Source organism: Pituophis catenifer, unplaced genomic scaffold (genome assembly GCF_029215685.1).
Source record: "Pituophis catenifer annectens isolate HBS135680 unplaced genomic scaffold, rPitCat1.0.hap2 SCAF_7, whole genome shotgun sequence".
In the NCBI taxonomy this organism is placed as follows: Eukaryota; Metazoa; Chordata; class Lepidosauria; order Squamata; family Colubridae; genus Pituophis; species Pituophis catenifer.
This window is the reverse complement of record NW_027256887.1, coordinates 40,181,865-40,196,992: the sequence shown is the minus strand read 5'-3', so window position 1 is coordinate 40,196,992 and position 15,128 is coordinate 40,181,865. Positions and strand designations below refer to the sequence as shown.

The window sequence follows — 15,128 nt, the reverse complement described above, 5'->3', positions numbered from 1 at the left end:
GTCACAGCAGCCCCAGTACAAGCATTGCTGCCTGGGCTTCCTTGGCAGGGTGGCCACTGGCAGCAGAGAGGCTTCCATGTACGGTGGGCAGTCGTGGAGGCCTGGCGCATTCTGCAGCTGGGTGTGGGTCTTGGCAGGGATGGCTGAGGTGCTGCAAGTGTTGCTGCTGCCACTGCCGCTGCCTACGGAGGCCTGGAAGCCCCCTGCAGCCAAGCTCAGCTGCTGGCGAGAAGTGTTGGCTGTGACTGGGCTGGCCAAGCTGTCTGTCAGGGCTGCCCTCGGTGCAGCTGCATGGTGTCTCGCTGCTGGGCGCCAGTAAAGAGTAAACTGGACCTGCGATTGGAGCGGACAGGAGCAGGGGGGAAGGGGAGCCCTCCGGCAACCATCACCATAGAGTGGGAAGCACATTCCCAGAGTGGCCGCTTCCCTGGCTGGGGTTTGGAAGCCGCAGAGGCAGAATTTGGGGAAGAGAAAGAAAGATTTCTGCTGCTTCTTCTTTCATCTGCATGCAAGGAAAGCAGCAGAAGCAGAAGAAGTCTTTCTTTCTCTCCCCCAAACTCTGCCTCTGCAGCTTCCAAACCCCAGCCGTGGCAGCAGCCACTTCCCACTCTATGGGGATGGCTGGAGTTGGACCCTGCAGGGAGAACTGGCCCAGGCTTCCATGCAGGTGCTCGTGGTGGGCGCTGGCGGCATTGGCTACGAGCTCCTCAAGGACCTGGTGCTCACCAGCTTCGCCCACATCAACGTGGTGAGGCCTGGGAGGAGCGCAAGCAGGTGGTAGGGACAGGCACTCACGCAGCTTGGTGCCTTTGGGCCACTTGAGTTCTACACTTGCAGGAGGGGAGGGGCTTGATAGTGGCATGCGAAGGGATCCTCACTCTGCTGGGCTCCCAGCTGTGAGTGGGCAGGCCACCCAGGGCCTCCTGCACCCCCAAAATAATAAGCCCTTATTTCGGGGTTCAAAAGAAAATAAGACCCTGTCTTATTTTCAGGGAAACATGGTAGGTTTATAAATCTATAATAAGTCTATAATAGTGACTATCACCTGTGATAATGAATTGTAATGAGTTCATAATTTTTCCAGCCTTGATGTCAATTTTATTCAATATACCTGGAGTCAAACAGCATTTTGACTTTTGGTGGGTTTTTAAAGGTAAACAAATTTTAATCCAAATCAGGAACTAATGCTCCTTCAATAATTTCATCTCTAACATCCATCTCATGCAACAGTCTAAAAAAGAGAAAAGGTGATGTCACCCATAGGGATTTTCCAACTTTGTCCAAGTTTCTTCCAAGTTTGAGTGGGTGGGTAAGGGAGGAAACTGGATGGGGGAAGAAATCTAAGTCTATGTGCTCTACTTCTAATAGAGACTGTGCTTTCATATGTTTAGTGTAAAAGAAACATCCTAAAAGATTCAACTGCTTACTAATTCATAAAATATATGTTTAATTGTGAATTTTATTGTTTTAATATTCTTTAGATACTGAAGTCACCATTTCTTTTTGTAAAATTAAATTCTATGTTACTTTCAGGAAGAAAAGACTGGTAATATGAAAATTTTCTTACTTCATTGGTAAATAGTCCCTTAATTTAAAACAGTAATTATTTTGAATAGACCTTCAAAAGTTCTTTTTGCCAATTAACATGAAAATAAACTGTAAGAATTTGTCTGTGAGCTACTCCGTAGTTGCCATGGGAATAATCCTTTAGGAGTCTGTCGTAGTAGTAATCTAATAAGGCAGGTTAGTAATGCATTCATGGATGTATTCATAGTAACACATAGTGTTATCATCAAGGGATTTCTACAGGGACTTGCAAAGACAAAAAGTAGGCTTGTGCATGCTTTAAAAATTATTTGGAACCATAGTACAGAAATCCATTAATTAAAGCTGAGATGTCAAATGAATTGGGTTTTTTTCCCAGGCTCATGAAAAAGCTTCATAAAGTGTTGTGTTTTTGAACAATTGGCAGAGGAGCACTGTGCTCCTATTATATGACAAAGGAGACCATCTGGTGAGCTAAGAAGGAACAGGTGAAGGGCAGTTGTACTTCCTCTACAATTGATGACCTGAGTAGTTCTCAGAAGCTGGTTGCGTTCTCTCTCGAGGTTTCTTGTGCTGACTAGTTTTATACTAGTAAGATATTAAAGTCATAATAAATAGTTTTCTTTCTCCTTTTTTATCTCAAAATTCTCACTTGAAACACAAACAAGAAAGCTCAGATTATCCTACTGCAGACACATTATGTGAAGAGCTAGCTCTATAGATAAGGTTGTAATCCTGGGAAAGATGAAAGGAAAGAGAAAAAGATGAACAGCAGTAAGGTGGATGGTCTTAATTACACTGGCAATGGGTGTGTGTCAGTGGTGAGTTTCAAAAATTTTTACTACTGGTTCTGTGGGTGTGGCTTGGTGGGCGTGGTATGGTTTGGTGTGCGTGGCTTGGTGGGCATGGCAGGGAAGGATACTGTAAAATCTCCATTCCCTCCCCAATCCAGAGGAAGGTTACTGCAAAATTCCCATTTCTTCCCGATCAGCTGGGATTTGGGAGGCAGAGAATAGATGGGGCAGGGCCAGTCAAAATTTTTACTACTGGTTCTCCGAACTACTCAAAATTTCTGCTACCAGTTCTCCAGAACTGGTCAGAACCTGCTGAAACCCACCTCTGGTGTGTGTGTTAGAAGAACTAAAATATCAAGTTAAGGATAGATCATTGTGGGGATAATCTATATGATTATTCCAATGTTGACAAGACCTGATGACACTCTTTCTTTTTAAATATACTAAATTTGGCTGTAAGATAGTCATGCATTATAAACTTTCTTCCAAGAATTTTTTAATATGGGGTATTTATGATGAATAGACTGATATAAAATGTATTTATTAATGTAAAGAAAATACAGAAAAAAAGAAGGCAACAAACACATATGCATAATTTCAAATGAAATCAATATCTACTTTCCTGACAACTTGGTTTTCAGCTCATTTGTAATTTGCAAGAGAATAACTACTAGAAAGTTATTCTCTGTATGGTCCTGGGTCTATGCAGTCAAAAGTTATCTAGTTACTAAATCCACTTCCCAATAATTCTTGGTGGAATGATAAAAAGAAATCTCCATTATCAGTTGTGCTGTTGTATACGTAAATAGAATTACATGGGTGAAACTGGGACAACAAAAATTAAATTTTATCCATTTTTCAGCATGCAGTCATCTTAGTACATGTTTTAGGAGGTAGAATTGTGTCACATAAAATCTTAAGGGCTTGTAATACTGCTATATTAGAATAATTACTGGATTTTCTGTGACGGGATTAAGATAATTAAAAAGTTAATGGTCCATAATGACTCAAAAAAATAGAAGTTAGTGCAAAATTTTATTTCTCCTTTTCTACCTCTTATATTAAAATAATGTAATTTAAATGTCTGTGAAAAAGAAATTGGGGAAACTTTCAGAGTACAGAAATGTAGAGATCTTACATAGACTTCCAAAAACCTTTGGTTGATTCTTCCTTTCCTGGAAACAGATGAGATATAGAACAGTGAAGTTGAGCTATCTTTCTCTCAAAATTAAAATTAAACCAAAGCAAGAAGCCAAAGCAAGAAAATGCACACAGAAACACACCTTGCTCTATATGTATATAGGTATGCATATATGTGTGTCTATATGTACACACACACATACAGTCCAGCTACTACGTACTTCAAAGCTGTTTTCCTGATACTACTAGGGATTTTTAACTAGAAATTTTCAACAATGAACATTCTCAGCACAAAAAGTAATGCATGTCTCATGTAACACGGACTCCTATCTATCTTTAAAATACTGCAGTAACAGTGATATGAGCATAAGAAAATGAGTCTCCTGCTACAGTAACAAGGATATATAGTAATATCACTCCTGTGTATTAGTTCCCTTATTTCAAAAACTACATGTGCAGCTTCCATGCTTGTCTGTATCATTAGGCATATGTAATATATAGATCAAAGGAAACAGTTCATCTCAGGTAGTACTCAATTTACAACAGTTCATTTAGTGACTGTTCAAAGTTACAATGACACTGGAAAAAGTAACTTATGACCATTTTTCATAGTTACGTCCTTTCTAGCATCACCTTGATCATGTGATCAGAATTCAGATGCTTGGCAATTGGTTCATACTTATGATGGTTGCTGTGTCCCAGAATCATGTGATCATCTTTTGCGATCTTCTGACAAGCAAAGTCAACGGAGAAGCCAGATTCATTTAACAACCAGGTTACTAAGTTATCAAATGCAGTCATTCACTTAATAACTGTGACAAGAAATGTTGTAAAATGAAGCAAAACTCACTTAACAAATGTCTCACTTAATAACATACATTTTGGGCTCAATTGTAGTTGTAAGTTGAGGACTACCTGCATTTCAAAACTACTGTATGGCAGTGTAGTTGAAAATAGTCATTTTGGACTGCCATTTTAAGATATAGCTCTGCCAAAAAAAAGGCCTTCCATGTCTCTTAACATATCCTTGGCAAGAGGCAGATTTTGTATTTCATCAACTGTCAAATAAATTATTTTTGAGGACACACTGGGCTTTTTTATACCTATCGAAGATGTGAGCCAGCAGTGGGATGAGTTTATGACTCCCAACTCCCAATATCCTGTAGAAATGGGCATTTTCAGTCTTTGGAACCACAGGAAGACAACAGGCTGACTAATAATGAACCATTTGCTATATGATTTTATTTACCTTTTGCCCTTTGATTCATGGAATTCAATGAACTGCTCAATACATAATAACTAAACTAAACAATCCCCCTCAAAGTTAAAATAAAGTTATTGTTGAGGAGGACTACAATTTGATTTTGAGAGTCTTTGATATTACATGATGGACAAACGAGCACTACAGGCAATCTACATGGATGGGTTCCTTTCTGGAAAACCTTTAGCCTCTTAAATTATATGTTAAATCTTGTTTGTTCAGCCTTCTTTTTGGCTTGCTTTAATATTCTACCCTTGGGTGGAGGTTTCATATAATCCCATTTAATGAGGAAAGTTTTCCTTGTGACCAAAATTAATCTGAGACGTTAGTGCATGTATTTTTTATTGCTTCTTCTATGAGAATGTACTGTACATGCTGGTAAACTTATACCACTTCCAAATAGAGATCAAGTCTTCAGTGAAGGAGAAGAGATTTATTTCCTTTTTTCCAACTGGAACCTGCTATAAGAAACAGAATTGCCAAGTTATTACTGGCAACTATGAACCTAACAAGGTTTAAGGTGTTCTAGTCTTAGTCCTTTAATTCTTTTATCTTAATTTCATTTTTCCTCTTTTGTTTTTCTTTGTTTTATTTCATTCTCTTTTCTTCTAATCCATAATTTTAATTAGCAGTTATAAATAGTGACTTTATTGCTCATTTGAGCCTGCTTCCATGGGTTATTTTAGTGTTGTATCTACTTTGCTGGTCATTGACTGCAAATAGATAAAACGGCTAGATTAGTTGCAAAGTATCCTTTTTTTGGAAACAGTGAAATATTGATAAATATTGAATAGAAATAACCACTTTCTTAGTAAAGGAAGATATGGTATAAATATATAAAATAATAATAAAAAACCTTTGATCTGTATTCATTTTCCGGTGCTGTCAAGTGTCATAATGAATGTCCAAAACCTCGTGGCAGTTTTCTATCTTGATAAACCACTATCCAGCTCACAACAGTAATCAATGTGTTGAAAATGGCTGAAGTTAATGATGCAGAAAATAGCAGCAAAACAGGTTTCCTTTCAACTTATCATTAAACTAATACAATGATCATATATGCATGAGATGACCAAGCTGTCACTGAATTCCTATACTTTACATTTCATTAAGGGCATCATCTGACTAATTGAGAGTTTCTTTATTGACTTTATGGTGAAATGATACAGTCACTAAGGAGATGTACAAAGAAAGTTACTTTTCCATATGTCATGTTTCTGACAGTCAGGATCATGCAGAATTTAAACCAAGAATAAAAGATAGTAAGAAAATAAAATATTAAAGAGCGCTTAAGAGATCAAATTGTACAGGTAGTCCTTGAGTACAATTTAGCCCCAAATTTTTATTGTTAAGTGACACAGTTGTTAAGTGAATTTTGCCCCATTTTACAACCTTTCTTGACACAGTTTGTTTGTTTGTTTGTTTGTTTGTTTGTTTGTTTATTTATTTATTTATTTAATTTTTATACCACCCCCTCTCCCGAAGGACTCGGGACGGTGAACAGCCAAAATTAAAAAACACACAATACAAACATTAAAATACTATAAAAACGAAATTAAATTTATCTTTGGCTTCCCCAATTTAAAACCCCTTACCCATAAAATTCCCCAATTAAAATATTTAAAAGATTTTTAAAAGTTGTTAAGTGAATCACTGCAGTTAAGTGTAGTAACATGGTTGTTAAGTGAATCTGGCTTCCCCTTTCTTGTAAAAGCTTGCAGAAGCCCCAGAACATTGCAACTGTCATAAATATGAACTGGTTATCCAAATTTTGATCATGTGATCATAGGAATGTTGCAGCAATTGTAAGTGTGAAAAATTATTCTAAGTTCGCTTTTTTCAGTGCCGTTACAACTTCAAATGGTCACTAAACAAATGATTGCAAGTAGAGGACTATCTGTATATGTGACACCTAAATTTCTCATAAAACAAACTCAATGGGTTTTTAAATTTCAATTTGTAAAATGACTCAAAGTTATCAATTGTGCTTTTCAGGCTAAGGAACAAGGAGTTTCCATGGAGTCTTAACTATTCCTTTCCAGAATGAAGGATTCTTTGGACTAAACTTCAGTACTGAACTCCAAATACTATTGTTTGCCTGCATCCCTGGGCTTTATTTTGTTTTATGACATATCAAATCAATACATTCCACATTTATGGCAAAAGAAAGCTCATAGAGGCACATTGCTACAGACTCCTGGATGTTCCAGTTATTGAAAGAGTTTGATCTGAACAGAGAGGTCACATCAAGAGCATGCTAAAGAAAGAACATGAGGAATGCAAATCTTGTTCATTGCAGTTTAGCAGAACTTGTTTATGCTTTCTTGAAGGGGTAAACACCACGCTCGACCTATTTGCTGGAATTAACCATGATCTAGGAGGCCATATGGATTTGCCAGATGGCCTGATGTAATTTAATGGCATTTATTCTAACTATGAAGTAAGTGATAAACATAATTAACATTCCTTTAGCTCCTTACTGGATGTCTTTTATTAGTTTCATTTTTTCCCTAATATTGAAAGGTAAGTTAATACCTTGTTATGGAAACACAGATGCCTGCTAATTACCTAGGAAGGTTGAATGCTCCTGAAGCGGAGATCCTCTGCTAGATTCTTACTTACCTGATGACCCCACTGTGAAGATTAATAAGCAAAGCACTAAATCATAATGAGTGTGTCAGATCTCAAATGCTTTTCAGGTTCTCTTAATTAGTATTAAGAGATACAGAGTGTGCCCACAACATTTCCAATATATCTGTCCTGCTTTGCCATAAATAAGGCATTTTGCACCATATGTGCTGCCTGCTTTATTCCAAGCTATAGTACATCAAATAGTTGAAATCAAACAATCAGATTTTGATAAGAAAAAAGCCCCACAAAGAAATAACTTTCATTATTTGAATAGTTTACTTATTTCATCTTCTGCCAATGATTGTTTAATGACTTTATTTCACAGGAAGCTATTTTGTGGTAACTATAACTTCAAAGAACGTTTACTTTTGGTGAACTTACCTGCTGCTAGCAGTTAAAATCACATGATTCCAGCAAGATAACAAAAGAATTTTACACAGCTTAATTGTGCTACAATTCCTATTTTATATGTACAGTGTAGAAGGTACTTCTAATTTCATTTATGAGATGCAGAATTTATTTTGAACAGAGTTCAAATGTCTGCACTATAATATGAATTTCCAAAGAAGAGTTATCCTAGTATTTTCAAGATGTTAGGTATCTTAAGAGATGTGAAAACATTCTAATAATCTCCACAGTCTTCCACAATCAAAGGACCCATCGGAATCCCAGTTTATTGTGTGAAGTGGAAATTATCAAAATGAATAGTCAAGATTTAATTTACACAGGCAATATAAACTATGAAATAAAATGGTATATTAGTTTAGCTGCAATGGGATTTCCACATTAGAGAATGGAAAACAATATTGGATACTGATCTCCTTCTACTTTAATACAGCAGTTTCAGAGATCTTCCCAGGTAAACATTAGTGGAGGAAAAGGCTGGTAAACAAATGGACAAAAAAGATGCGAGATCTAATGATAGGTTGCCCTTCTCTTGGAGTCCTATCTCCTTCCTTGAAATAAAGATTCCAAGAACTCTTAAAACTTTTTTGATGTTGCCCAAAGAACTTTAGAATATCCTAAATTACATCCTGATTGTCAGCCTCCGCTTTGACTGCTTCAGCTGCCATAAGAAACAGTTAGGGGGGCAAAGGGGGGGGAAGGGCGCAGGAGGAGGCAGGAGGAGTCTTTCCAAGAAACAAAACCGATTCTCCAAAGGAGCCGTCAGACCAACTGTCATTACATTCCTGATGAATGACGTTGCCAGACGTGATTCCACCTGACCTTTGGGAGACCTTTGGATTGGATAATGGACGATGGACAAGGGGGGGGGGAGATGCTTTCTAGATGCAATTTCGCACGTTTTGCTTAGTTCCAGCTTTACCTGGGTTGCGATCGCTTCATTTTCAGTAAAAGTACTAATCTCTAAAAAAATGGAGTTTGGGTCATTCTTTCCTGGATTTTGAAGGAAGCAACCCTGACACTGATATCCTATTCTAGCTCCATTTGCACATAAAAATGTGTGGTTTACTTTACTGTATGCATGATATTTCCATTCTTGTTAGCCCCTTTTTAATCTCCTTTGCTCAACAAAACCAATGCTTTCAAATTTAGGGTTCAATATTTTGTGATATTTTGATTCTTTCTAACAAGTGTACTACGTGGATTAAATTTGGATTTATAAATTTATTTTCCCAGACAAAACATTCTACATATGTTTTTCCTCCTTTTTTCCCCCTCAAAGAAGTTATTGGTGGAGTTGAAAAAGAGTAGGAAAAAGCACCAGCTATTCTCCCAAACAGCACAATTTGATAAACAACTCTCTACAATAAATAGAGATTATTTCTGGCTAAGCAGGTATAGGATTACAGTCTACAGGTATAGGTACAGTCTAAAAGCAAGGTATTTTTCTTTTTTCAAGTTGAGGATGCATTGAGTTTTTCAATGGTATAATAGAAACCAAAGTAAGTGAGACAAATGCAGATAATTTATATTTCAGTCATATTTAAACTATGATTAGATGGTAAATTTTGCAATTATTTTTGAGATACACAACCAAAGCATTTGGGTGATGGAGCCACATAGCTCAGTGGCTTTGGGTTGTGTGCCAGAAAACCTAATAAGAGAATTTTGTTTTATTTTGACCCCATATCAGACAAAACAAGAAGTTTTCTGGTACCTCCTGCATACATAACAGCCAACATGATTGATGATATCCACGCTATCTCGCTATATGATGTGCCAAAGATCTCTTGTATCTCTTTGAAGAACACTGTGATGGCTTTAGGGAATGCATAGGAAAATCCAATGGAGATGAAAGCTCCAAAGACGACGACCCAACCCCATCCTCCATCAGGGGGAGCATATTGCGGTGCTGTTGTTGAAGGTGGCATTTCTTTTTTTTCTTGTAACTATGCTGTAGGGAGAAATAAAATGTTGATATTGTGTTTTAAATAGCTGTTTTCCTTTATAGCACACAGTCACTGAAACTTAATTTCAAAAAGCTGTTATTTCCCACACATGAATTGACAATTCATTGTTAAGTTGCCATCACTGTATTATTAAGTACAACTACTTGTCTATAATAGTCAAGGATGCCTTCAAGAGTGGGAATAGATGAATCTTGGCAACTGCTAAAATCCTTCTTAAGTAGGATGTTACTTTTGCAGGTCATTGATCCACAGTACCAAAATATTATTTAGCAATTAATCACAGGGGATAAAGGGATCCTTTTATTCTGCTAATACCAATCTACCTTAATTATTTCTGGCAAAGTAAGATTGGCTTATTCAATAGGATTTTCTAGTCTATCTATTATATGAATAGACAATATAGCCTACCATCTCAGCCATTGCTTTATGTTTCATTTTAAAAATATCTTTATTTCAAAGATAATGATCAAACACAGCTCAAACAATATTGCATTAAGAGACTATGCAGTAGCAACTAATATGAATTTCCAAGTGTATTTGTTGAACCATTAATAAACCTCTATGTTATTGCATTATTATGCAATCCAGGGCAGTGTTTCAATATATTACATTAAAAAAAATAACAATGCCATGAAGAACCATGGAAAACCTGGTTTTATATATCACACTTTGGAGCTCTGCAATGCTTTCTATTTGAAAGAAGATAAGTGATTTGGAATGCACATGGACATATACTTTGCATTTGTCAGAAAGCCTCAAAGCGGATCTAGAGATCTCCAACTGTTGCAGTTTGCAACCATAGCCAATGACTTACAAACTGAGCATAATAACAAGTTTAACAAAGGAAGGAAGGCTAAACAAACCATGGCTTACTTTGCTGTTTGTGAACCAAGTTGCTAAATTCTTAAGAAATGAGAGTATATTTACATGTTGCTTTCATAATGTAACAAATCTCTTGGGAAAGATCAATACACACAGATTTTCTACTCAGACAAGTGCTCATAACCAATTTTTTTGGAACTCCCCGTGACCTGAAGAAGCATATTACCTCATAATTATTTAAAATAGAAAGTAATTTACAACATAATTAAATCTGAAGATTCTTGTCTCCACTGTTCTGTTTTTTCATATCAGTAATCTGCAAGTTATTTGATAAATACTAATATGTGGTTTTAGTACAAGGTGCCATTTAGACTAAGTGATAATATTACAAAAATATTTTCTGGTTTCTGTGATGCCTACAAAACATATGCACAAAATGTGAAATGCACTTTCTCATAGCTGATTAAGTCTTTTGATCAGTGGCACCTTGAACTTATTTGGCTTTTATTAATCAGCTCCACTATTTCAACTTGTCTTGTGAATCTGTAAAGCCATCAGCAGTCAAATAATGATAAACACTTTCAAAATTGGGTATACATATTTTAATTTTGATACCAAATTCTCCATTTTGTATCTACATATTACAAATTATTGTTACTGATTTTGGGCTTTCAGGATTGACTACCTGAAACAAGGAGACAGGAATTAGGAAGAATAGCAATAGGAGTTTCATAATCCCATTATATAAAATATACCTGTTGTTGATTCCAGGATTAAAGTGCAACAGTTGTGCAACTATTTCTTGACATACACAAATTTAGCAATTTTACAATAAGGGACATATTTGAAAATAAAAAAAATTAAAAAATGGAAAAGTCCAATAAATATATTTATGTTTCCAATAAAATAAATAGGTATTGTATCTTCTTCTTTAGATAGGTACTCTAGTCCTGAAGGGTACTAATAGTACTGAATAGTGCAATATGGCCAGAGTACTATTAATATTACTATGTATATTATAACAGTACAAAGTCAATATCAAAACCTATTTTTCTTAGAGATAAATATGTGGAATACATTTTATTGAATCATTACCATTTATGTTAGGGTGAATTCTCACAGACAAGCTAAATTGAAGAGGGTTAGTTATACATAAGGGCTAATTCACTTCTATGAAGATTCAAGTGAAATACCTACTAAGCTGCTTGGTAAAGCAATGTGCATTCTCATTTCTGAGAGTGGAGCAAGTTTATTACTTTGAATTATTCTCCTTTATATTCCTCCTATCCTTCTGCTCCAGAGCTCCCCATCGGGCTTCTAGGCTTGCCATCTTTGGCAAACATTGGGGGAATCTCTGCCTGCACAAAACTGGCCAACCTTTCTACACACCAAAACTTTCTACACACATTCAGGCAGGATAATTTCAGTGCTATCCTGAAGGCTGAATCTCACACTAAAGGCACAAAGTGGTTGAAGGAGGCACAATTTGCTTAGTGGAGGTACATTGTGTTATTTCTTTGTCCTAACAAAGCAAATCATACAACTTTTGTGACACTGAAGGAATTTTGAATGTCTTTGAATATAGCCATCCACATTTTAATACTGCTTTTAAAAGCCTTTCTTCTGTCATCACCACAATGTAGATTGTGTCTGCTTGTGATAGCACTCTGCTTGTGAAATATCTACCCTGAAGGTAGTTTCTGGTGCCTTGTGTGAGCTTTTCAGTACCAGGTGTGAAGCTTTTTATATTTCTAGAATCTTAAATTGCGAATTTTTAAGTTGACTTTTAGATCCAGCACATTTGTTTTGCTCTGCACAGTTTAGCAACTGTTTGTGGGGGGTGGATAGGAGGAAGTTTTTTCCTCCCATGTTAGTATTCTCTGTACTAGCAAATAAATGAGCTGTTATTATTAAAAAATTCCCTTTATGTCCAGATCCAGAAAAATGATTGCTAATAATTTTTAATTTATATACACAGCTGGCAGCATTTTATGATAGAAGTATTTTCCATATGATTGATGGATAATGATCAGGGACAATAAACATAGCTCTAGGAATGTATGGCTAGTTAGGACGCCAAAATCCAAAAAAGCACAAAGATACTTTAGTTCTCATGATTTTCTGATTTTTTTTTCAAATTTAATTAGATCAAAGACTGGTTTTCACACACACACACCCAAATTTGGCTTTCACTGAGAGCTACTGTTTGTATCAGATAAAAGAATATCATGTGGAAAATTGACATCTGACTCCCCCCCCCTCCCCCAAGACTACCAATGTGAGAATTAAAACTGTCAGGAGAGTAACACTGTGTGAATCAGTCCATTGGAGCATTCATAGGAATCACCTTTTCTAGTTTCATAATGGAGGCTAATGCAGGCTAATGGAAAATATTTTTTTCTCCTGTTTCCATTGATAGATACGATGACTTCCATTTACTTTGCTAAAAGTTCAGAAGACACCTTGCCTAAATCCCCAGTAATATTGTGAATAATAATTTAAGAACAATTGCAAAATCATAAATGGGCTATCATTGTATTATTTTATTTGAAACCCTCTGATTGAACAGAGCAGTACATGCAAAATATTTTTATTTAAAAGAACAGAAATGTCACTTTTGAACTGTTTGAAGGACAAAAGAGAGAAGTGGAAATGAATTTCACCCTGTTCCTTATCCCAAACAGCAGCTACTGCATGCAAGGATTGGAGGAAATAATAAACACATTTTGGCACATGCTGTTTTGAGCAACTTAACAATACTTACAGTATGTTAGATTCTGTACATATATTGCCTGGAGTTTTTCTTATCATGATTGAATACTATGAACACCAGCTGGATCAGGGCAAATAAATGCAATTTGGATCTAACTTGAAAATGTGCAAATGTATGTAGCAAATACAATAGGCCTGGTAGACAAAGGCAGGTAGCAATGTGCACACATATTCTGCCTTTAAAAATGGTGAAAGTGGTGATAAAAAGGTCAGAGGAAAGGTCATGGCAAATAATTCATCTTGATATCATGCACTGTAGATTTTAGTCAATCATAGTCAACCTCTTTTGCAAATGCTTCATTAATATTCCTTGCTTGCCAAGTGACAAAATCAACCCCCAGTGCAATAAATAGCTTGTCAGGAGAAACTAAAAATTCCTAACTCTCTGTCCTTTGGATTTATTAGTTCTATTACGATAATTTCCCAGGTTGAATGTTCATGGGTGCCTTTAGATGTGAAAGTGAAACATCTGGCAAAATTGTCATACAAGCTGAGCCAAGACTACCTTTCTGAACAAGCATTTGGACAGATAATGCACATCACACAATGTAAAGGAAATTAAACACAAATAAAGCACTAGAGAACTAGAATTGTAATTATTAGTTATTTATATTGAGAAAAAAGTACTACATGTAGTCCTTGACTTATGACCATTATACTCATTACTCATTAAGATGTAAAGAAAATGTATGACTTAATATAAAGATGTAGAAGTTGTGATAGATGATAGATAGATAGATGATAGATAGATAAATGGATAGATAGATAGAAAGATAGATGATAGATAGATAAATAGATAGATAGATAGATAGATAGATAGATAGAAAGATAGATAGATGATAGATAGATAAATAGATAGATAGATAGATAGATAGATAGATAGATAGATGATATAGATGTAATACATAGATATATAATGTAATATAAAGAAACTTTATAATAATAATTTAAAATGCTAATTAACAACAAAGAAACTTAAAACCATTCTAAAATCCAAGAAGAGGATACCAGCTAAGTACAATGACCAACCTTTCCCTGTGGTATACCATGGATTGATGGTATACTTATGGTTATAGTTATATACTTATTATACAACTACTTATGACTCAGCTTCATCAATGGCAAGGAAGGATTTCTTCTCTAATTTTTAATTATAATGGCTTATACTAAGTCTGCTAAATGAACTATTTGATTCAGACTCAATTTAATTTTATGGCAATGATAGTAATGGTAATGTTGATTATTCAAAAGTGTACATAGTCTTCTATGATCTTAATATCAAACGCTCTTGTGAATTCTATGCTATTATCTACCTTGGCCCTTTTAAGCAGTAGCCATATTATAAATGCAATTATTTATGAATTAATGTTTGCACCCCAGGTTGTCAGAAATAGTTTAAGATTAATGCTGACAAAACATCATTTTTTCATTCAAAGATTTTCTGAAAAGCTTTAAAATTGGCCCCAAAATGATCATAGAGATTTTCTATATTTGTTTTAATACAGTTTGTTCACCATACTTTTATAGGTCTAGCTATTATTTATCAATAAAAAAGAAATTCTGATCCTGTATTTAGTCTATATTAATAATTCTAATTGGTCTTTATCAACATGAAGCACATCAACCAGTACTGTAGCAATGGATTCGCAGGTAAACATTCACAGCAATATTTAAAGAAAAGAGAAACAATACAGATTGGCTGACAAACTCTATAAAACTAAACAAAAATTAAGAATTAAATTGTTAGCAATATCTGAATTTAGAAAATGAATGCAATTTTTGTGGATT

At 35.5% G+C, this 15,128-nt stretch overlaps 1 protein-coding gene across 1 annotated transcript in view; it reads right to left on the bottom strand.

Moving 5' to 3' along the window:
- Positions 1-15,128, bottom strand: part of SLC16A7 (solute carrier family 16 member 7) — a 124,091-nt gene that overhangs the window by 35,122 nt on the left and 73,841 nt on the right. Inside the window, exon 2 of the mRNA XM_070947413.1 lies at positions 9,494-9,730. Within this exon, the coding sequence (XP_070803514.1) occupies positions 9,494-9,707 (214 nt within the window). The 5' untranslated portion in view covers positions 9,708-9,730. The remainder of the gene's footprint in view (positions 1-9,493; positions 9,731-15,128) is intronic.